This window comes from Triplophysa rosa, linkage group LG21, assembly GCF_024868665.1.
Source record: "Triplophysa rosa linkage group LG21, Trosa_1v2, whole genome shotgun sequence".
NCBI lineage: Eukaryota > Metazoa > Chordata > Actinopteri > Cypriniformes > Nemacheilidae > Triplophysa > Triplophysa rosa.
The window spans coordinates 17,084,054-17,111,245 of NC_079910.1; the positions used below are offsets into that span (position 1 = coordinate 17,084,054).

General features: G+C 37.8%; 1 protein-coding gene across 3 annotated transcripts in view; it reads left to right on the top strand.

Moving 5' to 3' along the window:
- nav1a (neuron navigator 1a) overlaps positions 1 to 27,192 on the top strand; it is a 121,453-nt gene that overhangs the window by 45,740 nt on the left and 48,521 nt on the right. For all 3 annotated transcript variants that reach the window (XM_057363211.1, XM_057363212.1, XM_057363213.1), the window contains 2 exons: positions 6,287 to 6,389; positions 11,128 to 11,493. In XM_057363211.1, the coding sequence (XP_057219194.1) occupies positions 6,287 to 6,389; positions 11,128 to 11,493 (469 nt within the window). The remainder of the gene's footprint in view (positions 1 to 6,286; positions 6,390 to 11,127; positions 11,494 to 27,192) is intronic.

A 27,192-nucleotide genomic window follows, 5' to 3' on the forward strand; every position in this document is an offset into this window, starting at 1 on the left:
AAAAATAGAAAAATACATAAAAAATGCAAAAAAAATGCAGAAAACGGACTTAACAAAACGAACAAAACGCAACGTATATTGACAGTCTGTGATATATGGTTATCTTGTTTTTTTTGTTTTACATGTTCTTGATAAGAAAAACAAGCATATAGGTCTATTTTACTCTGGTGAAAGTCTGTTCAACAAGCCGACGGTTAACAAGCCGACAGCGGAGAAAACACGCTGCTCTTCTCTAACTCCCGGAAACAAAACCCAGATCTGACAAGAATATCTGGCTTTATTGTTTATAATGTTGATAATAAATAAAGTAAATGGGCTTGATATCTAATGCCGACTGTTAAGATCCTAAAAAATACCCCGCAACAAAGACGGAGCCATAGTGCTTGATTCCCTGATTACGTGACCGTCATCTTTATATAAATATTGTTTTCTTTGTCGTTCACGGTCAGTGTCTGTCTTGTTTAGCTTTGCATTGGATTTGCATCAATAAATAAGGTAGGCCTATTTATTTCAACTAAGGTAAGGAATTACAGCGCGTTTTAAAACAAACAAAAAAAGCATCCGTGCGAATTTATTTACAGGCTGTAACTTGAAGGCGACGACCCTATTTGAACTTCTAGAAGAAAAATTCTTGCTTTTAGGTATGTAAAAATGTGCCAGTCTTATGTTAAGGCCAAATTCATTAACATTGGTTGCAGTGAAATGTACATTTTCATGTTTCAAGTTGTTGAAATTAGCATTACTTAATATATTTTTAACGAACGAATATGAATTTACTAAGAACAACCGCTGCAAACAAGTAATGGTAATACATGAATTATTGTTAATCATTTAATATTACGTTGATATTTTTATACCTAATGTAATGTTAACGAATTCTGTGACTCACCAGTTTTGAAACATTTTAATATGGTGATGTGAGCCGAGCATAAAACGCGATCCGGGCATCCAGTGTGTAAACTTAAAATATTTAAACGAGCTTGCAATCTGAGTGAACAAAGATTTAGGAACACATACAAATGATTTTTTATATTTTCTGTACATTAAAAAATCATTACAGAAGAAGTGAAGAAGCGTTAAATAAGACCTGACTCTAAGGTCTTCTGTAATGGTAACTTAACCTTGTGGTGACGCAGTTTTATTCTTATGAAAAATAGGAATATTCGAATAGCATTTTTAATATTCGAATAGTTATTGCGGATCGAAAATTCGAATGTTGGAATATTCGTGCACATCCCTAATTATTATTATAAATTATATGCAATGTTATGTTTTATTTGATTACTTTAATCCATTTCTACCTTTAAAGGTATATATACAGTATCTTATTTTATTTTCTGCTTTGCTCTGTTGTTTTATTGGGGGGCAGTCGTGGCCTAATGGTTAGAGAGTCGGACTTGTGACCAGAAGGTTGCTGGTTCGATCCTCAGGGCCGGCGGGTAACGACTGAGGTGCCCTTGAGCAAGGCACCTTACCCCTACTTGCTCCCCGGGCGCTGCAGTGATAGCTGCCCACTGCTCCGGGGGTACGTGTGTTCACCACTTGTGGTGTTCACTACTCTCTGGATGGGTTAAATGCAGAGGTCACATTTCGGGTATGGGTCACCATATCTGACTAATAGGTCACTTTCACTTTTTTTATTGGTGCTGTTACTTGTAGCTAGATTATTTGTTCTTATTTTTATTTGTCAGTAGTCCCTTTTCCCTGAACATAGCACAAACCGAACCGAACTGAAACCGTGACACAAACCGAACCGTGAGTAATTTGAACCGTTACACCCCTATTTTCACCCCGAGTTTCCTCCAAAGCAGCTTTGCAACAATACATATTGGGAAAAATGCTCTAGAAATAAGTTTCAATCCATTTTATTTTAGTACTACACAGGGGAATGTATTGTGACGTTTGTTAAAATGTTTGTGTGTACGTATGTGTGCGTACAAATACTCATATTTAGCAGTACTGTACTGCTGGGGTCCTGTCCTGTAAAAGTGAATTGTAACTACACCCCCAAAAAAATGTAAGTGGTACTTGCCCAGACAAATCTCATCACTTCACTGCTGAGGGGTTGAGTGGTTGCCAGTGTATTTCTGTGCAGGCGTTCTGAGTGTGTAACTGGGTGGTATTCAGTGTAGTTGCTAGGGTGTTTCGGGTGGTTTCTAGATGTGTACTTACCTCCCCAGTATAAAACGGCACCTAAAAACATTGGACTAATTAAAATAGAGCACCTCCACTAATCAGTACACAACTGTCTATTGAATAAATGTATACTTGATACCCCCTCTGCTCTCCACTGGAGATAACCTTTGAAATCGAAACAGCTTGCTCACTTCGGTAGCGGCTCTGTGCGTTCAATGCCTCTATCATCTCACTATTGAGCTAATCCCGAGAGCTGATGAAATCAATAGATCTTATGTACGTCACACGTCTTTATGGTGAAATCAATGTGACATGTTTTCGTGAGCATGTTTCTCACCATCAGAGGCCTTGAGTGGTGTTTCCAGTTGAGCTGCAATTCAGACTCCAGCCATCAGGGTGATGGACATCTTGCTGGTTCATGACCTTGCCGTCTTCACCGATGTCATTCCAGCACTGACCAGCTGGACCCGTCCACAGGGGTCCGGGGGCGTGGAAGTGCAAGCGTAACGTCCTTCTCACTCTCCTTTCGGTACACCAGAGCCCAACAGGACAATTCACATGTATCTGTTTGCCAACTGGAGCAGGTCCATGCACAATGCAGTATTACTGAGAAGTGAGTGCATTTAAAGCATATTTAGACCAAGAATATACAAATAAAGGATATAAGTGTCCATACTATAGTGATATTTTTGTAACGTTTTACAGTAGTTGTTATGGGCATCGTCCTGGCCACGAACACTAAAAAATGCTGGGTAATTTTCAACCCAGCATTGGGTCAAAAAGGGACGAACCCAACCATTGGGTTAAATTACAAATGTTGTTTTAGGTTCAAGAGTGGATGTTGAAACAGTTTGGTGTCCGTTCAGCTGTGGAAACTGAATTCAGTGGATTACATCGGCTGTGCATATTTTCAGTGTAAGGTCTAACGGTTTCAACATGTTGTATCAAATCTGTCCATTTTCTGGTAATTACCCTCTCACAGCTTAATGCTGTGAACTCAGTTCTGTGCTATCACATGGTCCTTTTTAATGGTCCTTTTAGCCACAGACTGCAGACACAGTCATTGTCATCTTGTGATCATGCTGCTGTGGGGGGTGGGGGTGGTTGGGGTTTAGTGTGGACTGTAACAGCCTGTTGTAACTCCTATAACAGCAATACTTTGATGAGCTGCAAACAAATAAATAATAATACAGTAAATCAATACATTTGCTTTTGCCAGATTCAGTTTTACTGAAGACAGGTCAAAGGACAAAGAAAGATGGCATGAATAAGATGGGAGCTGTGAGAGATGACACTAACCAGACTCAAATTTGTACCTGCAAATAAGGCTTAGAAGCCATGTTGTTATTTGTTAAAGGCACAATATGTCATTTTTGCCGCTAGAGGTTACAAAACAAAAATAATATCATAACTTCATGATGTTGTGAGCGTGGAATCATGGGAATTGTAGTCTTCACTTCCACTGCTGATGGAAATCAATCCAGCGGGGCTGACAAATCATATTCACGGATGACATGAAGTTTTATTATCATTGTTATAATATAAGGCAACAGATTGGCGGGCTAGCATGAGAGCGTCTTAACAGTACCGCTTTCCAATTTCTCTTGTGATACTATGATGTCATGTGTGATTGGTCTGCGCAGTGCTGCATGAGGTCGAGCACGCTAAGGATTTCTGCAGCACTACAAGCAGAAATGTGGACATGACATCATTGACAGGCGACGCAGTTAATAAGCGTAACGTTTGTTAAAATTGTGAATTTCTCTGGATTCAAACAGTGTTAGAAACATTTGGGATAATGTTGTTAGCTAAATGAACAAAATATATAACACTGTGCAAGTGGTTTTTGGACATTTTAATGCAAAAATCGTACATATTGTGCCTTTAATAGTAAACAGAATATGGTCAAGTGCCATGGTGATAGCTTATTGGCTCTGATGCAGTTTTTCTTTCTTTATTGTTATTCGTTTATTTTTAATCAATTTTGGGGATTTTTAAGCATATACTATATATTTGCCTAAAATGAATATATAGAATATAGACATTTACTTTTTATTATGTAACATTTATAATTTATAATATATTTTATTTCATATCATTATAATATATTGTATATACTGTACACTCAAAAGTTTGTATTTACATTTACGTTTCAATTGGCGCAACTATTTGCGCAAGTAAATTACATACAGAGTCAATGCAAAGACATGAATAGATATGAATTGGCCGCTGGCCAACGCAAATTATGCGAACTTGGGGGGGCCTGATTGTGGCTTATTGACTACTATGGTTTGACATGCCTGAATACGTGAAGACATTTCCCGTTGCGTGAGGTTTTTATTTGTGCGAGTGATGCAAAAAACGAAAACTCCTGTTAGTAAAATAGAGTGAGGAATGCGATGCTTCGCTTTTGGTGTGAACACAGCAAACTTGTGCCGATTGAAAAATTTACATGCGACCAGTCACAAATTTTGAGTTAAGGCCTGAATTTTTTACAGTGATCTATAATTTAGATATTTACAAATATTTGTATATTCTTTAATTAGCAGATTTTTTGTAATACAAATGTACTTATTTTTGATTACTTGTATCGATGGTTTCATCGGACACGCGCCTGGCCCGAAATTACCTTCGGTCTGTGTTTGTTGATCAGTCTGGCTAGAGGCTAATAATATAACTATTTATACTTTATTTAATTTATATTAATATCAATATTTGATTTTGTTGTATATTCATTTGACTAAATAAACAATTAGTTGAATGGGTCGAGTAACTTAGTCGCATTTGAATTTAGCCAAGTAACGTTTCTTCTACAGGTAACCCGAAATAATACCGTTTTTTGGGGGGGTACCCCACGCCTTTAATATAGAATATAGCATAAAGTATGACCTCAATTGCGTATTAGCCAGTCTATCTTAAAACCAAACTACCACATGAGTTTACCTACCACACAGCTCATTTAAACCTCTCTGGAAAACTCCCTGTGCTTCATAAATCTCATTGTGTAAGATCACGGCAATGAAGAGGCACTCCACAGGGGGCCGCAGTGGCAGGGGTCCTCCATTTTCATCACAAAACCGTGGGCCACCTACATGTGTTGTGCTGATCCACTACACACAAACACACAGGTCTGCATGTGCATTCAAGGGCAGATTCGTATGTGATGGATTAAAATGAATTAAGACCAGGGTTTTGACTAATGCCAGTCTGGATGTCATTACAGTAGGTTTGGCATGGAGTCTTGCTGTGCTGGCTGGTCAAGCTTTGGGATTAACCCACCACAGGGGAAACATGCAAGATGCTGCCAGTGATGAGATTTTAGGAGGGATGTGAGGTGGCAGAGGAAGAGACTAATCTGATCGTGAAGACACTCGTCTCAGCCTCCGAGGACACACTGAAGAATCCTTCTCGGAGTGCTGGATGTGTATTGCACACAAAAATGAGCTGACCATCATCTCCAAAAACACAATATAGCCCACTGTTCTCCAGTCAGCCTGAAGTGGCAGTGATTAAAGGTTCACATATAGGTTATACAGTGATAACTGCAGAGGAACCTCTGTGTAATGTGGTTTTATAACGTTACACTGAAGCAGCGCTGTTCCCGCGCCTGTCAGCAGTTTTCAAACAGTCGGAGTTAAGACGTATAATGCATTCCCAGCTAGTTTTACTGCTTGGATGTCAAATCAATCTGAATAAGCACATTTACCTAAATAAAGAAAGCAATTAAACTGAAAGAAGACCTTTTGTAAATACTAATGTCCTGTTTAAGCGAACTCACTGTTATGGTAGCTCGATATGCTTTTGGCATGTTGGCAGGATAGGAACGTAATGTTTAATTCATTCGTGCTCTGCCTGAAAAGCTGCCCACTTGCTGAGCTGTTATGTTCCTCTGTCCCATCGCTCTGCGCTCTTACGGCATGAGGATAAGCTGCTTGTTTGATCTTTCTGAAAACGGAGATACTGTGTCAGTGAAAAACATAGCTCAATATCACGCTTGATATATGCTAATGTTTTTCTTGGCTGTAGTCCACAAGCTTTACATTTTAGCGCTCGTGGGTGTGTTTGTGTATGCGTGGCTACATTACTTGTAGTTGTTTATGCTAAATGTCTGCTTTAACAGACCGCTCATCCTCTCTTCTCTTTCCTGCAGATCCCGAGTCCCAGAGGAAACGCACCGTTCAGAATGTCCTCGACCTCCGGCAGAACCTGGAAGATACCATGTCGAGCTTGCGGGGGTCGCAGCTCAGCCACAGGTACAGAAGGTCACACTTTTAGGCATCTTCAGCTGATCTTTGATGGGGGGAAAGTCTGTAACCTGATTGTTACCTAAAATATAAATTCAACTTGTCTATGACTCTTTCTTCCGTGGAGCTCAATAGAAGATATTTTGAGAAATGTGTCAGTGGTTTTGTGTTCATACAATGGAAGTCAGTGGGGGCTCAGTTTCAATGATGAAAGAATTGACAGAATATTGATGTGGTGTATGCACACATAACCTATAATGTCCTTGAGAGAGATTTAGTTGTGTCTGAATGAACCCACCGAAAGCAGTGAACAATCTCGAAACCAGCAGAGCAGCAGATGTTTGTCTGTCCTTCTCACATCAGCACCTCCCGCTGTTGTTCCTCCCTGTCCAAGGTCCACAAACACACATACAAACCACAGCACAGGGATGGATTTCCCTCTCATCACAGAGCCACATGTGCACGAGGTCTTCTGGCAGGGCGTGCGTGTTGTGTTAATGTATTGGTTATGAGAGCTAATGGCTGGTGTATCTTGTGGTTTGGAGAAGCACTAAGTTCTCTTAACTCTCAAGGAAGTTGTTAATGGTGCATTACAAACCAATACGTTAGCCCTGCGAACCAAACGTAAAATAATTTATGTTGTGTAACATTTTAAGGAGATGTCAGAGCTCAGGGGCGGACTGGCCATCTGGCGTACCGGGCGTTTTCCCGGTGGGCCACTAACGTATGGGGCCGGAACGGAAGCGTTGGCCGCTAACGTATGGGGCCGTAACGGAGACGTTGGCCGCTTAGATGGACGTATTATAAATGAGAATGCACGCAACTCGAATGCAAAAGACATTGCATTCGCGTTGCGAATTCGCTGGAGGGCCGATGCGGGCCTAAAAATGCCAGGGCCGATTTTTCTTCCCAGTCCAGCCCTGTCAGAGCTGTGGATTAGTGTGTGCTGTGTTACATTGAGCATTGTTGCTCAGGTGGATATTTTGAGTTTGAATTTTCATCAGCCCCTCTTTTTTCATAAATTCACGTTTAACCCCTTATTTTTCTTTTAAATAAGAATGACAAAAGATGATAACCTACTTCATACTTTATGCGCACTGGGCAAAATATTTTAAGCAGTATTTGTCTTATTTTACAGTGAAATCTTATGCAAGCAAACTTGAGATATTAAGACTTGTTTTTAAGCATAAATGTATCCAAATTTAGTTTTTTTGCCTAAATTAAGAGAAAGAAACTTGGAGACAGGTTGTCAGTTGTCATTGAACACAATTTCGCTTGTCATTTCAATTAGATCTTTATTTAATCTTTAAAGATTTTAATATATTTACTGGAAAACCAGACTTGGATTATTTATGCCTATAAAATAAGAGAAGATGATATAAAACTAAACCTTATTCAAGTTTTCTGAAAACACACTTTTTAGCTTGTCAAGTCCATTTGATATTTAAAAACTAAAGGTCTTTGCACATACAGTCCGAAATTTTCGTGTGCGTTTTTTCGTATTTGGCGCTCGTTTGTACGGTGTCTCTGGATTGTCAAAACGCCTCTCAAAATGCTTGCTACGGATGCGAAAAAAGCGGAAAATCAAACCCAGTCCGAATCTTTTTATGACGGACGAAAATATCGGAGGCAGTGTGTAAATGTGATTGACACAACGTGAGGTCGTATTTATTTTTTAACGTGCGGAAATTTCGGACTCAATGTGCAATGGCTTTAATTGTGACTAATAACTAGGACTGTTCAAAGATTAATTGCGATTAATCACATCCAGAATAAAAGTGTGTGTTTACATAATATACTGTATGTCTGTGTACTGTGCTTATTTATTTTGTATTTATAAACTCATACATGTACACGTGTATATTTAGGAAATATTTGCATGTATATAATTATATATTATTTAAATTATACATAAACATTTATTGATTTTATATTTTACTTAAATATATACACACATGTGTGTGTTAATAAATACAAAATTAATATGCACAGTACACATAAATATATGAGTATATATTATTATAAACACACACTTTTATTCTGAATGCGATTAATCGTTGAACAGCCTAAAAACCAGCCGCAACTAAGCACATGACAAACTGTAAACAGATACAGATTCAGTAATTTAATATTTTTTTCTATTAACATTTTTGCTAAGCATGCACATTTTACACAAACACGCTGTGAAAACAGATTCTTGTGTGCATTAGTTTCATGGGCTATATGATATGTTTTTACGTGTACAGTGTGTTAGCACTCTATCTTTCACTCAGTGTAATTGTTTAAGTGAGTGATTTTAGTTCTGTCTCCTGATATAAAATTACCCCGTCTCAGCAGCTGCCGAGTCATTCTATTAAAACCTTAATATAATTGTCCTGATTTAATGCTTCATCTGCACATAAACACTATTTGCCTAGCAAAAAAACACCTCAAGCTTCAAGCGAGAGTCTGTAATGTACAGAGAGAGGCTGAGCTTACCGTTTTGTTTGTTAATGCATAATTACGCCTGCTTAAGCAACATGCTCTGCTTGATTTGTCATATTTTCTATTCCTCTGATTGAACTGTTCTCAGAAGTCCATGGAAGGACTAAAGAAACGCTAATCACTGTCATTTAACCATCATTATTATTCTGCCTGACAGTCGAGCACACACAAACGCCTGCAATTTTACAAAAGATAATTAATATTCACGTCAATGCTCTGAAAACCATTGTCGTCTTTTCTGGCTTCTCTGAGAAATATTCATCGCTCCACTTTATGGAAAATATATGTGAATTCTACATATGTGCAATGCATTGTGGGTATTAAAAGAAGTGGGTATAAAAGAAGTCGAGCGGTCGATGACCTCTAAATCATTTTTTCTTGTCCCTTGGATTTGAAAAAAGCACAAACATGCGTACAGTAATACACATGTGCTTTGTGATGTAACCGATGTCTGTGGAGCAAAGAATCTTAAATAAAGTTTCACATGTTTTCTGAAATAAATATCAAAATTAAGTAAATTCATGCTAAAAGCAGGAAAAAGTTATTAAATTAAGGTTTTTGTCTTTTGTTTGTTTTAAGAATGAGCTCTGAATTTTGATATTGCTTTTAAAAACAAGACTTCCAGTTTGGACTGCAAGGTTACAAAAACAAATGAAATTTTTTTTTTTCATAGTTTTTTTGCAGTGCATTATGTGTTCACATGAGATTTGTGTAAAAAACACTTGTTGATGGGTTCTGTGCAATGTTATATCCAACTTCTGTTATGACCATGTAAAGATGCTGAACTCGCAAGAATAGCAGAAATGTATAGATGGTTTCAGTGGACACATGCGCCTGGCCCGAAGTTAACTTCTGGTCTGTGATTGGTTATAATATAAAAATGTACTTATATTAAATTAATATTAATAATAATGTTTTATTGTATATTAATTGTATTAAAGGGATACTTCACCCAAAAATGACAATTCTGTCATCATTTACTCACCTTCGAGTTGTTCCAAATATGTATACATTTCTTTGTTCTGATGAACACAGAGAAAGATATTTGGAAGAATGCTTATAACCAAACAGGTCTCACTCCCCATTGACTCCCATAGTAGGGAAAATTACTTTATCATTTTTTTTGTTCTGTTTAAGAATGTAGGACTGCAAACAGTTCCGGGGCACTTTTGACACCTTTGTATTTTTCCTACTATGGTAGTCAATGGGGGCAAAATGTGTTTGGTTATAAGCATTCTTCCAAATATCTTTCTATGTGTTCATCAGAACAGAGAAATTTATACAGACTTGGAACAACTCAAAGGTGAGTAAATGATGACAGAATTTTCATTTTTGGGTGAAGTATCCCTTTAAATTAAAACTACTAAACAGTTATTGATTTTTTGTGGAGGTCTACCGGAAGTTAAAATTGGGCCACATAACTTTTATTTATGTTGTTGCCGCTGAAACTGTCTACTGTATATAAAGAAACAAATGTAGATTTCTGCTTTTATTTTGGTCAGGAGTCAAAATTCATTTCTGTGGTGATTGACAATGTGCCACGTATGTTGTCAATTAATGTAAATGTAAGTTTTTTTAATTTACCTTGAAAAATCTTTTAAATCAGAGCACTCTCAATATCCAAAGGCTTTTATGCTTTGAAAGTTGAGCTCAAGGACAGTGGGTAATAATCTACTTCCATCCGCTCAGTTTAAAAATAAAAACAAAAGCTGGACACCTGGAATCAAAATAAGAGCATTAAAAATCATTTTAAGGATAGGATATGAGTTTATCCAGACGAGGGCTTTAGCGATGAAAGGTCAGCCAGTTTTTCCAGGTGGCCAAACCCTGACGTACTATTTTAAAATCAGAAAAAGTGGCCAGAGGGGTCAATGTGTGTGTGATTCACTTCCTTTAGAAAGCTTGAGCGGTGTGTGAGACACTTACGAAGGAAATTAAACTTCCTCTTTATATTTCCCAGAATCCCCAGGGATGCTGTATCGCTATCCAATGATGTGTGGATGAAGTGCATGATGGTTATATGTTGTATGAGAAATAAGTTTGTACTCAAAGAAATTGATCAAATGAATTTTAAATGTTTTCCCCAAGTAACCCCAACAAAAAATGTAAACGTTTACAGAATGAAATCCAAGCAAACATTGTTACCTATTGTATACTTTTAACCTGATCTCACTCAACTTTTAGTGGTAAAACCAAATGTAGTCTGGTGGATTGTGTCATATTAATGTTTCTAATATTATTTTGTTCGATTTTTGTTTTTCAGCTGTATTGAGAGCAGCATGTGCTATGATAGCGATGAGACCAATGCTCGCAGCATCTCCAGTTTATCCAATCGGTCATCGCCCCTCTCGTGGCGCCAGGGTCAGTCCAGTCCTCGACTGCAGGCGGGTGATGCCCCCTCCTCTGGGGTCACAGCCCACTCCCTGCCCATCCGCGCGTCGACACAGATCAGCCACCTGCAGCGCATCCAGCTCATCGAGAGTCTGGACACTGCTGATGACGACCTTGCCGACCTCAAGTCTGGTTACCTTAGTGACGGCAATTTGACCGGAAAAAGCCAACCAGATGATGATGATGATGAAGATGATGATGATGACGTAGATGTCGATGACGATGATCTGGCCAACGAGTAAGTGTTTATCAGATTAATAATTTTTTACTTTCCGATTATAAATTATTCATTATCTTTTTATTTTGTATTGTTTAGGGATTTTTTTATCATTTAATAAACTTTGTAATAGTTATTAATATAGAACTAAATAGAAAATCATTTTGACTCTTTTACCTGCAATCTCTCTTCGACTAATTTTAAGATGCAATCTGTAACTTTTGTCTCTCTATCGCCATCTGTGTTTGAAACATGAAATTGCAGGTTACTTTACATTCATATCTTTATGTGAATTAAAGTCGAATAATGTAAAACTGTGTCAAATGTTTTTTTTATGTTCAATAACTGACTTTTATTTTTTAACCAAAAGAAGTTATGGATTGCAGCTTTAGGCTATGTTCACATTTGACTTCTTTTTTTGAAGCTGCTCGCGTCTGTAAACCATGTTTTCAAAAAAGTCCTGAGCGCTTTTTTAAAGGCCAACGGCGGTGTTTTTTTCTGTGTTTAATTTTTACTCTTAATAACATTTGTAGCAAGAAATTAGTATTGTAGCTTTTAAATATGTGCTTGGTTGTTGCAAATATGCTTTCTGTTTATGATTTCAATAGACTTCCGTTACGCTGCCAATGAAGCCTGACTGAATCTGTTTCTCTGAGCTGCCTCTGAACATTGCCTGCTGGTATTTCTAACCACAACTCTGCGAGCCTTTTTTTTTACAAAAAACCCCATTGTCAACTTTTCTTGTCAAAAAAGAAGTCAAATGTGAACATAGCCTTAATATTTTGTCATTTTGTCCTTTGTCCAAACAATATATGCCAGTGATAGGGCCTCTCTATAAATTATAAGTTAACGTCTGTAGTCAGTATTTGGAAGTCTTTCCAACAAAAATTAAGTGCTTTTTCCTCCTATGAGTAAAATTATGAAAGTGATGGTTTATCCCTTCAATCTGAGGCCCGCCGATGAGACAGCTGATGTTACTAAATGCAGTCTTCCTTCATCTAGTAACAGCTGAGTGTAGAGAATAGGTCTTGTGTTAAGTGTGTGTATGTGCTCCTGTGGCAGGTCTTGTGGACACAAAACTAGGAAATGACGGAGGAAACGAGATGTGTTTGCTTTAGCCATCAGCAAAGCTTTGAAGTTGCCCTCTCTTAACCTGCGCTGTTGGTTTAGTCTGATAGGGTATAGTTGTCAACAGTCACGAGTCAGTCGCTGCTAAGTGAGAAAGTTTACAATCAAGCAGTTCACATTTGACGGTACTTTACCTAGAGTTATTTGACAGCACTTGAAGTCAAATAAAACTCTACTTCAGTAGATCACAGTTGAAATCCAGCACAACGCAACATAGGACTAGAAATTAACTTGTATAGAGACTATATTAGCAAAAATATTTGATGAATGAAAACACATGATGTGCCAGACATTGTGAATAAAGAACATTCCAGCTCTGCATATGGGATTAGGTATCTCACTGTACTGTACATTAAGTGTAACTTTAAAGCTGTACCTTTTTGGGGGTTAAAAATCAACATAAATCTGTGTTTGAGGTAGTGCATAAAAATCATTGAAAACCTCATTTGCCTTATTTTACCTCACTGTAAGCTTAAAATGAAGATTTATAATTTGAGCTGTTAAGTACAATTTCACTGAAATGTCAGTTTGACATCATTTGACATAATACATAATACTTACATAATGAAGTGTTATGTTTTTATTACCTTAGAATGATCTAATTCACCATGTTGTTTCTACAGTAGCCCTACAGGGACCATTGACTACCATTTGCTTTATGAATTTCTTTGTTCTGTTGAACACAAAAGAAGATATTTTGAAGAATGTAGGAAAGCAAACGGTTCTGGGGCACTTTTGACAACCAAAATTTTTGGTAGTCAATGGTGGCCATGAACTGTTTGGTTAAAAGCATTTTTCCAAATATCTTTCTCTGTGTTCATCAGAAAAAAGAAATGTATACAGATTTGGAACAACTCAAGGGTGATTAAATTAGGGTTGTTCCGATACCTATACTAGTATGGGAAATGCCACCGATACCACCAAAAAATCTGGCGTCGGTATCAGCGAGTACTTGAATGCATGTACCGATCCGATACCGTTTTCTTAAACAAGACCTAGTTATACCTGCTAGCTTTGCTTTACACTGCAAATGGGAAATCTGTTGTTCTTCGCTGCTCAGAATGCAAACACTGGACTAGCCAGTAAAACTGCGACTTAAGACAAATAAAGAATATTACTGTCAAATGTCTGTCAGATATAAAAATACTCGTTTACTGTATGTATTTGTGCATGTTTTATTAAGGAATAAGTCTGAGTCGCACCATAAAACAATTTCTTTCAATTCATACAGGGCCAGTAGTATATACTTCTGTATATTCAGATATACACCCAGGTATCGGATCAGTGCTCGGTATCGGCCGATACTCTGAGCCCAGGTATCGGAATTGGTATCGGGAAGAGAAAAGGGTATCGGAACATCCCTAGAATAAATGATGAGAGATTTTTTATATTTATTTTGGGGTGAACCGTTCCTTTTAAATAAGAAAATAACTTAAAGCAACCTGCAATTTTATGTTTCAAACAGAGATGGCGATAGAGGCCAAAGTATTGCAGCTTTGAACTGTAATAAAATTCATTTCTGTGCTTTTATTGACGACATAATTGCAATCAATCAGAAATGATGGTTACAGTTTCTGTGTATTACATTTACATATCTTTTAAGTACATTTTTCCTCATTTTTTACTGCTATGATGTGATTTGATTCAGATTTGTTTTTGTCTGGTTTGGCCTCTTCTTGTCTGTCTGGTTTGAAATGACCAGCTGATTTGTTTCACTTTGCTGTTCCTCTGGGCATCACGTTGAGATCTGTCTTGAGTTGCTAAGGTTACTAAGTGCACAGACAGCCCATGAATGTTATCAGCTCATTACAGCAAATACAGGATGCTGAACTAAAGTGCGTAAAGCACATGTCCGCATATACCAGTTACATCAAATATTGAAATACAGCATAAATGGTCTAGTTTATATTATATGTGTTTCTTTTGTAGCTCATTTTTATGTGATTAAACCCCTCTGGAGTAAGGTCACATAAGTGACCTTAAAAATGACTGTGCTTAGATTAGCCAAGGTACAAAAGTCTGTGATCAAAATTTAAGGATTTCAATAAGAACTTGAATATTTCTCATGAGGTTATTCTTAAACCAAACCCAGGCTGTTACCGAATGTCAGCAACTGTGTCATGTAGGTCTATTTTTACCTCTTCTAAAGGATTTATGGAAAAACATTTGAGACAAAGTTGATGCGTGCAAATGAGAATCCTTAAGTCTGCTGAATTCTGAAAGAACCGTAGATCAACATTTTTTCTCGGGAGACTTATGAACAAGCTTAGTGTGAAGTAACTTCAATGCGATTTATAAGATTTAAACGCACACATCTTTTTTAAAGCAATGCAGCTTGCACATGCAGGGCTAAATGCTCAGACTGATTTTTCTAAGTAGTGTAGATATCCAGACTCCACACGTGCTCTTTCATGGTTTGTCTTCTGAAATCTTCTCATCAGGTATGGGTGTTGCCATGGTAACACAATTTTGTCCAGACAAAATTTTTCTCATTCATCATATTCTGTCTGCTCATCAGATTTGTGTTACATGATGAATGCAATGCATGATGGGTAGAAGGTTTAATGATTGGGAAATTGCTTATTGAGTTAACAGTGCCTGAATGGATGACTTGAATTCAAGCAATTACCAGAAGAATACCACTCACACACTGTTGTCACAAATGTGAATTAAATTACATTTTAAAGTATTCTTTTTACATTTCAGTAAAAAATTGTAAGTGGTGCTTGACCATAAAAAACCTGCCACTGCGATGCTAAGGTATAAATTGTTTAGTTATAAATGTGCCGTAGATGCTAGCACTGCAAATTTGGTTTTATTTTGGGCAACGTTTTAGGTTTCAGATTTGTTGTCTGTAATCTATTATCCAATAAATGTATTGCAATTTCAATTTCACAGTAATTTGCATAATGAACCCCCAATACTGTTTTGCCTGTAGTTTTTTTTGTTCTATGGCATTTAGCTGTTTGTTAAAGGGGAGCTGCCACAGTGTTTCATACATTCTGACTTCTTTACAACGTTAAACATGCTGGCTTCTCATGCTTGACATGGTCAACTTGTCAAAAAACGAGTTGGACGTATGACGTAGTATTTCTGTGCTCGATACACTGTGCCGGGGTTCTTATAGGTTTCAGAAAGTTTTTTTTCGAACATGAAATTCCATTACGTAACAACTTTTCTTAGTCCCTTACTGGACAATCCCGGAAAAGCACGCCCATGCATCAACCCGCGAGAGCGAGATGAAAGAGCACGCCCACGCGTCAACCAGGGAGAGCGGGAGAATGAGCATGCACACATGTTAACCAGCTAGAACGAGAGAGAGGGCACTGCGTTCGCGAAGTTCAGCTGTGTTTGTTTGTTCACTGCATTTCAGTGATGGATGTTATATAAACGGTGGATATAACGCTGGATTTGGAGATTGTTTGAAACTGATAGATGGAGCCGTCCCAGCGCTAAAAGATGTCGGTCATGAACCGCACACGGTAAATCAAACTTAGTCGTATGTCTGTTTTGTTGGCAATCGGCGCGTACGTGCATAATGTAAACAAAACAAACTTATAGTGAATCAACAGTTACGCAGGGATAATGCGATGATGTATTGTGTGCTCGTGCATTTAGACCCCCCTGAAGCGTTCAGGGCTCGCCTGTTTTTGGAAATAATCGTACAGCTGTATCTGTCTTTTATAAATGTGATCAAACTAAATACTCTTCGAAGATACAAAGTATGCAATACTACTCTATAGGTACTCAAGATTAATATGAGATTGGCAGAAACTGCGTGTGTTACGTCCGCTTTAATATGTAATAATAAGTCACATACTTGTGTCCCATAAACAAGGTACATCTTATTAGTGGATTACTGGAAAATTTACATCCAGTGGAATAAGTTTCTTGTAAAAGAGTAATTTGATTATGCCGTTTGTTAAAGGGATACTCCACCTAAAAATGAAAATTCTGTCATGAATTACTTACTCCCAAGTTGTTCCAAACCTGTATACATTTCTTTGTTCTGTTGAACACAAAGATATTTGGAAAAACGTTAGCAACTGACATTTCTGGGACATGATTTACTACCATAGTAGTATATCTAATTTGGCTTTCCCGTGGCTTAGTGGTTAGAACATGGCGCTAACAACTCCAAGGTCATGGGTTCGATCCCAGGGATAGCACATACTCAGAAACAAATGTATAGGATAATGCAATTATACACCAAATTTGTCAAATGTAAATGTAAAAATGTAAATTTTGTGTTCAACAGAACAAAGAAAGATTCAATAATTTTTCCTAAAACAGGTTTGGAACAACTTGAGGGTGAGTAAATGATGACAGAATTTTCATTTTTGAGTGAACTATCCCTTTAAGTATTTACACTGTTAGCTGTCCAATTTTGACCTCAGAGTTCAACTCAAAGTTAGTTTTTCAAATGTCTCAAGAATGGTTTTCTTAAAGCTGTTCACATGTCAGCATAAGATATCCTTTAAAGAATAAATAATCCCACGTCTCATTGCTCATTGCTTATTGTGCATAGTTTAGTCTAATAGACGTAAAATCTTATAGTTCAGTAACATGATGAGGCGCAAGAAGAGTTTGTAAAAAAAACAATGTCAGACAAGAAATGTCGATCATAAACAGTAATGGCCACATGTATCCCACATTTTACTGTATAAGCAGCCTACCACATTCATAAATGAAAATAGCTATTAATGCTTTTTAGAGTATCGTGCTATTATGTTGCCAACATCCAACTCTCAGAAGTGTTTCATGCGAGGAGCACATGGAATTGCTTCCTACAGTGCTTTCATATAAGTTATGACTTAAAAGTGTTGTTTCCTAAGCTCAAACTGGGCTAAAAACACTTTTAGGTTTTCGGTTTCAGAATGAAGCTAAGATGTCACAGAAAGATTTGTAACCCTTATTTAATGTGGTCATATCTGTACGTTCACTGGTGTAGTAGCTGTTTATATTGGGGTCTTGTTACACTGCTTTCAAGAGCCTGTGGTGTGAAACAGGAATGTCCCAAATAAACTGGACAGTGGTCGTAACTCTAGCACCAGTAAAGCTCTAAACTGGCTCCAGTATTTGTTCATGACAAAAGATTATACACATAAAGCCTTTTTCCTCAATAAATATAAACGCAGAGGAGTTCATGCTAAACTAACTCCAGATCCCTTGTGTTTGAGAAATGATTTTTGGGGACATAAAGGGGGTGGATTGTGTTTGGTAATGATAGAATGGACACTATATCATGGCAATTTTAAGCATTTTAATAACTTAATAACTATTTTGTGAGGTGGCTTATTTGTATGAATTAGTATCTAATAGTATCTTAGTATCATCATAGAATTAGTAAAAAAAATCGCCAGGTCGTAAAATAATTTTTCATTAAGATCAGGTTGGAATTTACTCAATTTTGCTGTATCTTTGCAATATTTTCTGAGCCTATACACAAAATCTATGTGAAGTGCTTTATTTTAACGTTGTTAATGTGAGCAGCAGCAGTTGTGCCATGGCTTATAAATTTGCACCTAGCACATGGTGTTTAGTCAGTTAATAATAAATATGGCTCAGAAATGCGTTTCCTGAACGCGTGTGTCGGTTTGAGATGTCGTGGGGGGACATGTTTTAGATATTCAGTAGGGGACCCCCACTTACGCCAATGCTCACTGAAGCGGGCCAGGGAATTCTGGCACCACCGTGTGCAGCTCTCGCCTGTTGCTATAGCAACACCGGCCCACAAAGCCATCGGCAGAGTTGGTTTTGAACTAGACAAAGACATCTCGTAGGAGAGAGCGTGTTATGAGTGGGTGTGTATTTAGGTCAGTGGTTTTAAGTGGGAATAACCATTGCTGTGACAAACACATCCAGGGCCCTTATTTCAATTAGGTCTGATTTCAAGTAAATGATGTGAGGAGTACAATATTCAGCATTTTAATCACTAGGTCAAAACTGCATGTTGATAGTTCATATAAGAAGGATTTTTATTGACTTCCATTTTAATTAGATTGGACAATGTAAACAGCAGTGTACAGTATGTTGAGTTGAATGTTGACAAAACTGTACTGTGGTGGTAGCAGGGTTCGGTGATGCCACCAGACTTTCCTGTATACCATGCTACTGTTTGTTTACCAAATTACCATGGTGTTTAAATGGATTGTAAGGTGCAGTGTCTTTATTTTAATGGCAGTGTGTGATATACAGTAACATGGTATTTTTTCGATTGCTTAATACAGTGAGCTAGTTTTAGCTTTAGCCAGCGTGTCTCCATGGTTACTGTGACAAAGCGTCCTGCTTTTCCCAGCAGGAAATCTTTTTTTTTTATCAAGCTGCCCCTGAGGGGATGAACTGACCCTAAGGTGCCAAAGATCAGTCTCCTAATTTTCCTACCACATAACAGTTTTACATTGTAAAAAAATTTTTTTTTGTATTTTTTCTTGTTTTCCGGTACAAATATCTAAAAATCCCTCAATCAAGACACATTTCCTTCAGAAGGAAAATTACCTAAGAAAACAACTTAACCGATTGTCCGATTTTTTAAAATTTGTTTTAGGGATGCACCTATATGTTATTTTAGGCCGATAACGATAACCGATAATTCTTTAACATTGTAAGTCGAAAACCGATATATTTGCCGATATCAAGTATTTAAATATTAATATAAATTCCCTAAAGGTACGTACAGACCGGGACGTTAATCGCACGCGCTAATCGCCAGTGTTTTTTGAGACGTTTTTCGGCGTTCATACCCAAACGATTTTCACTGGCGATGAGCCGAGGATGAGCAGAAACACCTCGGTACACAAGGTGGCGCTGCGCAACCGTATGCGTTCTGACACTCGCTTGTCACACAGAAGAAGAATTCATCTTGGTTCCTCTTCATCAATGTGTGCTTGGCAAGACCATTTTGTGCTTGAGCGCAACCAAGTCGTGTTTTACTGTAACTTCAGCAGCTCCAGGCACGTGAACAAAAGCGGCAATCTCATTGGAAGACCAGTTTTTAACGCGGCGTGTCAAACCAAAAAAACGAGCCCGAAGCGTTTAAAAAAAATTACGCTTTTACGCCTGGTGTTTTCCGCGTCAGTGTGCACACTCACATTGGCGCCCTTTGTTTAGTCACGATGCGTTAAACGTCGATGATAAACGCGCGCGTTAAACGTCGTCCCGGTGTTGACGGGCCCTAAGACTGAAACCAAAGGCAAAAAGTGGACATTTGCTTTTATTTGAAAACATTAACTGCAGAAAACAAGGTAACTATTAGTTCTCTTTTTTCCCCTGAAAATCATGTACCAAGCCTACTTTACACTAGTTAGCAATTCTTTAAAGATCGAGTAACATGCTATGTCATGCATTCTGACTTCTTTACACTGTTGAACGTGCTGGCTTCTCATGCTTAACATGGTCAAATTGTTAAAAAACGAGTTGGACGTATGACGTAGTATTTTTGTGCTCGATACACTCCCCCAGCACTCCAACTTGTTTCGGAAAGTTTTTTATAAGTCTGGATCCCTGTTTTGTAACAGGGATCCTATTCCTTTTATTGGGAAATTCTCCCGGAGAAGCACGCCCACGGCAAGGTGAAAGAAAGAGCCCGTCCATGCGCCAACCAACGAGCGATAGGAAGACCTGCTTATCAAGATTGGCTGCGCTGCTTCAAGATGTAGCTCGTGACTCTTGCGATAGTGAGAGAAGTTAAGGTGTGTTTGTTTGTTCACGGCATTTCAGTGATGAATGTTATATAAACAGTAGCTATAACGCTGGATTCGAAGATAGTTTGAAACTGATAGATGGAGCAGTCCCATCGCTAAAAGATGCTGGACATGAATTGCACGCGGTAAATCAAACTAAGTCATATGTCTGTGTTTTGTTGGCAATCGGCGTGTACGTGCATAATAAAGGATAATGCGATGTTGTATTGTCTACTCGTGCTGTAGTTCCGTCCCACTGCATGCCTCCAACAGCTCATGTTTTTCTGGAAATAATCGTACAGCTGTATCTCTCTTTTATAAATTTGATCAAACTAAACACTCTTCGAAGATGCGACATGCAATACTACTGTATAGGTACTCAAGATTAATATGAGATTGGCAGAAACTGAGTGTGTTACCCGATCTTTAACCTTCAAACTTGTCTGGTATATTTTTTATTTAATAAACAAATTAAAGATGTTCTTCCAGAGCAACCCAGAAAAATGTTCTTAATAGCCACACGTCTAACAGGTCTCCAGACAGAAAGCATTCAGACAGCAGTCTGATTCAGACAATATGCTTTTGTTCCTATAATTTACACATTTATAAATACTGTATCTACATACTGTAAATCATGTAGGAAATGATTTATGATTTATCAGCTATAATATATCGGCCTAAATTTTTATTATCGGCTGATACTGATAACATTAAAATGACCATTTATCGGCCGAAACCGATATGGCCGATAATTTATTGTGCATCCCTAATTTTTTTATAATTACATATAATAATATTTTCGTTATTTTAAATGATTTGTTTTACATATAACAATAACATTTTGCTTCTCAAATAAATGTATCCAGTTAAGAATGTTAAGAATGTGCACTGAAAAACAAGACAAAACTGAGGACAAAAAAATATTTTTTGCAGTGTACAAAACACATCAACTTTTGTTCTGTGACTTGAGAAAAATTTTATTTGGGCAATTAAATGTTTACAATGAATGGTCTTGTTATGAATATAAATAGCAGCCCTTATGAAAATGAATCATTGTTTAATTATAGTAACCATAGTTTTTAGGTTTAATTTATAGTAAAAACAGTAACCACAAATTTATCATGGTCTCACTATAGTAACCATAAATTAACCATGGTATTTGTAGTGAAACTATGATAGAAATGCAAATGGTAGTCAGTCTGCCAAAAGAAACATGGTCACTACTCTTTTACTGTAATAAAACCATGGTTAATTTGCACAGGGAAGGTGTTGCTGTTGATCTGACATACTGATGTGTGCAAATCATACAAACTCAGATACAAATTGTCTACTAATAAAAGTCTCATGAATGTATTGGTTGTTCTTCAGATAAACTTCCATCTGTGTTTCTTGTTTATTGTGGTAACGACAGAACTACACATGGCGAAATATTCCTGTAATATTTCTCAATTCACTAGCCATTGACAGGCCTTTTTCCAGACCGCAGGATCCAGTAACTAATTCCCACAGGATGAAGAAACTTTTAAAAGCTTCATTAACCATAAGGCCGTCAACCTTGTGCTAACTACCCGCACGATTTCAAACATGTTAAATGTTTTACGACACGACACAAGCAGATTAGGTGAGCAGGTGCTGTGACTTGCTCTCAACTAGATCATAGTTAGTCCTTTTATGTCTCAAATATTAAGGAAATCATGTTTTATTCGGCTTGTGACCTCAGGTAAGGTTAGAGCCAGGTGAAACCAAACTGCGGTTGCTTCGAATCATGTCAGCTCGCTGAAAATCACAGCGTTTACAGGAAGGTAAAAATATCCCATGATCCCTGCAGTACGGTCATCCATCACGTCTCAGATATGGGGCGTAATTGAGAGATTTGGTTGCGGTGGGGAGCAGTGGATGACTAATGGATTTTCGGATGAGACGTAGGATGTCTCTATCACATTCTCTCCTCCCTCATTGACTGCTCCAAATTTCTGTCTGACAGACAGACGGTCTCTCTCAGTTCATCATTTATTTCTTAAGTCAGGTCTGTGGGTGATTATGGACTAAAAAAATAGAATTGTTAATGCTGTGGAATTTGGGCAAAACTGCAGATTCCAGCAGTGTTTTTCCTATCTAGGATTTTATTTCCCATCATGCTACACAGCCACATCTCACCGTCAAACACAAATTCAAATTTCTTGAACTGCTGACCGTATTTCTGCTCATTCTTCTAGCGTATTAGGCTGTCAAGACGTTATCCTAAATTTCCTGTTTCTCATTTCCCCGCTCCTGAGGGGTCACGCAGCCCCTGGATAAGCTTTCACCTTCACACACCAGCAGTCTGACACTAAACCTCACTAAACTCATACAGGACGTCCTGGGCTGCAGGTAGAAACCCAAGATCCCGGCGGGGACAGACGATCACGGGGAGAGGGGCTGAGTTGCCTTGGTAACCTGAAGCCATCTTTATTAGTCAGTTAGGGGGTCTCTGATCCGCCCCGAGACCCGTGGAGACGGGAAGATTGTAAAAAGGAAAAGATATGGTTGAAAAGGAAAGTAAACGTGTCAGAGACCCCGCAGCTAACTCACCGCACTGAATCATCATGCAAACTCGACACGCTACTTTGAAACTGCATCTATTCGAGCACGTTCAGTGAGTAACACCCATTTCCACCATGACACACGTTGAACGCTTGTCAGATAAATCATATTGAGTCAACTTGACCTTTTGAGTCACCGACGTGCTGGAAAGTATTAATCAACTTTAAACATTCGTGACTAAACCACGGATGTTTTGAGGCTCGTTCACATCAGTGATGATAACCGACTAATGGTTTAGTTTCCTACATTCTTTAAAATATCTTCTTTTGTGGTCAACAGAACAAAGAGTTTTATACAGTTTTTGAACAACACGAGGGTGAGTAAATGATCACACAATTTTCATTTTGGGGTGAACTGTCCCTTTAAACGATGTTAATAACGTGTCAAGTCTAGTTAATAAATCCCCTTTTTAAAGAGAGCTCTATTAATGAAAACAACCCATGACTCATGACTGATATAAAAACAATGACACTGTGAACTTCAGTGTTTTTAGAGAACCGAGGCGTGAAATGAGTCTTGGAAAAGATGGAGGCATACATCAGAGATAGGAGAGCGGTGTGTGTTTGCCTGGCATTATGAATCAGATGAAGACGATGGAGATGTTTCTGCCCTGCACTTGAACTTCACAGACTCCCAAGAGTCAGAGGATTTAGTCTGTGTTGGCCGTAATGTGTGTCTATGTGTTTGTTTGTGTCTTCAGCTTTGTTGCTCACTCGTGGTTTATTTCAGGGAATAAATCAGTGTGTAAATTCATACATCTGGAGTGGGAGATTTGGTCCCAAACACATTACCATCAATTTGACGGTCTTATTCTCTTTTTCTCAGAGTGTGTAAGAGATTTTGTCTGCCTTTGGCCCAGTAGTGGTAATGTTGTAAACAAGGGCAAAGTTTGGCATTGTGGTTAGTGATGAGGTCACAGCTCAGTCATAGGCTTTAGAAAGGTCAAGTTGTGTTAACAAGCCTTCTACTCCCTCTACAGGACGAAACATGTAAGTGCACTCGCCTCTCAGCCACGTTGCCCCAAAGGCAAATTGCACAAATGTCTCTCTTAATATCTTATTGCCGAGTTGATGTGGTGTTTTTCATTTTCTGGGCGATGGAATTTGTATATTAGTAAATAATTATATATCATGATACTAATGATTGTGTTTTTTTCTAATGAGAATCTAATGACACGTTGCAGTAATGAATATCTGGGGCGATTGTGTTTAAATGTCATGAATAAAATGCTGTAATGCAATCTTAACGAGTTCAGTTTCTTTATGCTAAAATACAATAAAGAAATATTATAGGTTGATATTTTGGGGTGTAAAAAGACCCGAACATCTCAAATTTCTCCAGTTTGCATCATGTTAAAAGTCATTAGAATCTGCTTTGTTTCAACATGTTTCCCGTTTAAAGGTTAATGAGGGTCTCAATGGCGTTCTGACTGTGTGCGAAGGATGTAATGTGCCGTTGTCAGAGTTCATTTAATGAGCGGGAGAAGATAGCCGTGGGGGGTAATTGGGGTTGTTACTAAAAAGGCGTAACCTGGATGAGTCATGAGGTCCTGTTGGTGTCTCCTGACCGCTGAGCGTGAAGTCATCTCGGCAGCTGGATTTAGTCAAGGTTTCCCTTACTCAATCGAAAGATCAGACCTATGGATTTAATTTAAACCATCGACGGTGCACGCGTGACAGACCTCCACCCTCGTGTGGGAATGTGGTGCTGGTACTCTAGAGACCCTGTCACAATCAGCCGTGGTCTGTTTGTGTGGGTTTGGTGGGTGTGCCGTGTATATCCCGACTTCAGCTGATTTTCCAGCAGTGATTTGTCTTTGTCTGAGAGAGTTCAGGTCATGGAATGTTAATAATAAAACACAGCATGCAAAAACTTGATTACTAATGTATGGATCCAGACGTAAACATGTACGTGCTTGGATGCATGCGAGTGCGTTTGTGGAATATTGAGGTGTTGTTTTGAGTGTGAGCTATTCAATTTTAATGTATGATTGATTACACATTTAAATATTACAGTTCCGACTTTTTTGGAGATAAAAATCCTTTTTTTAATAATATTTGTCAATCATTCTTCTTTGTTACTGACCTGTAAAGCTTACTTTTATTTTTATTAAATAAAAATCTAAATCCACACTTTATAGGAAATGAAAAAAACCATATGCAATTTTATGTATTCTATATACATTTTTATTTTATTTATTTTTAATACATCAAAAATCTTTTAAGGACTTTTTTTACTCTGTCAGAACAACATATCTAGTTTTGAGGAAGATTTATTGAATGTTTGAAAGTAAAATAAAGTAAGAGTAACAGTTGTTTTATGTTTAAATGCCGGTGGGAACCTTACTCATTTAACAGAGGTAAAGCTGAAGGGATGAGTCCTGGTGACAAACCTTATCTCTTCTCTCCCACACATCACTAATCACAACAAAGACTCACGTTCCCAGGGATGCTGGGACACACACACACATTTTCCATGGCAACAGACATAGGGCACGTGCACCCAAACTTTAGAATTAAATGAAGTGGCACTGGCAGGGGTAGCAGGAGAAGAGCTTCATTGTTGTCATCAAAATGATCATCTCATAGGCTTTGAGAGCGTTTGTGTGTCACGTATCCTACATGGCCAACATGGGGCGTTTTGGGGTTGTTTCAGTGGGAGAAAAATGTATTTGACATAATTATTAAAACATAACATAGTTGCTTTTTATTCATTTGTCAAATGTAGATTTTGATATAATGAAAAAATTAAAGAGATAGTTCACCCAAAAATGAAAATTCTGTCATGAGTTACTCACTCTCTAGTTGTCCAAACCTGTATACATTTCTTTGTTTGGTTAAACACGGAGAAAGATATTTGAACGAATGCTTGTAATTTTATATCTTGGCATTTTATTTAAATGTAAAATGTATCACAGTTCGTGGACCCCATTGTCTACCATAGCAGGAAAAATGACAATGGTAGTCAAAAGTGCCCCAGAACTGTTTGCTGTTCTTCAGAACAAAAAAATAAAGTAATTTTTCCCACTATGGTAGTCTATGAGGTCCACGAACTGTGATACGTTTTAAATTTAAATAAAATTCTAAGATATAAAATTCCTTTGTTAGTTTGTGACTGTGTGAATCTGCTCACCGCTTTGCTCGTGTCACCGTGAAATCGATTCTCTCTACTGTCATGGTGATGTCATGCTTAAGTCCTGTTGCATGTTTAATCACTGTGAAATCTATGAAAATTTGATGGAAATTTCTATGACATATTTTAGCAATAAAGGTAAGTGAGAGTGCAAACCATGTTTAAATTTAGTTAAATACAACAACATTAATAATAGTAATATTACCTCAATTGCCCGAGCATTGTGTTGACATTGGTTTCAACAAGTCGAGTCGTTTTTCAGAAGTTCTAAATTACATGAGGGTGCTAAATGATGACACCATTTTTTTGTGTGTGAACTATTCGTGTTGAGGTACCAGTCATTGCCTTCTTTGAAAGAACTGAATATCCGCATCCTTGCAGGAGTAGATCTCCTCAGAGATATTGGACAGGGTGGAGCAAAAAGTCCACATTTTGCTTCTGGTTAAAAGGGTTTATTTGAACACAGATGCTCTGCTGAGTTAAAGCACCATCGGGCCTTTTTGAAGCCACTAACGACAAAAGCATTCACTGCACCGAGAGTTATAGACTGGAAAACCAAGCCCGGATATTTGCTGCGGATTTTGAGGTGGCAAGGAAAGCAGTGAAAAACGAAGGAAAAAATGTCGGATTTAGTGAAGAGAACAGCTAACAGCCACGTCTATACAAGTGTTTTTGTTTCCAAGACAAGTGATGAAATGACTGATGTAGACGTTTGGGAAATAATAAGGTGTGATGTAGATGAAATATCTATATGGTGACTGATATTTTAGTAGTCGGTGAAGAAAAAGAAAACTTCTGGAGTATGCAAGGTAACAAAGGAATAGTTTTCAGTCCTGTCATAGAGGGAAATACATTTAACAACTGCTGAAAGTCAGACACATTTTAATAATTACTTTATACATCTAATAATACACTGCAGTAATTATCTTGGTCTTTTTGATAAACAAGAGCTTCACTTCCTAATGAACACAATGAAATACATTTGTGAACCACTGCATTAAATTTGCAGTGACAAAGCAAAATAAAAACAAATAAAATAAAGGATGCATTCCTGAGCTAAGAACAAAACGAAAAAAGGTCCTTCCTCAACAATTAAGAGTCATTCATGCATTTATTTATTTATTTTTAACTTGACTTTTTATGCATTTGGCAGATGCTTTTATCCAGAGTTAATTACACTGTCTTCAAGGTATAC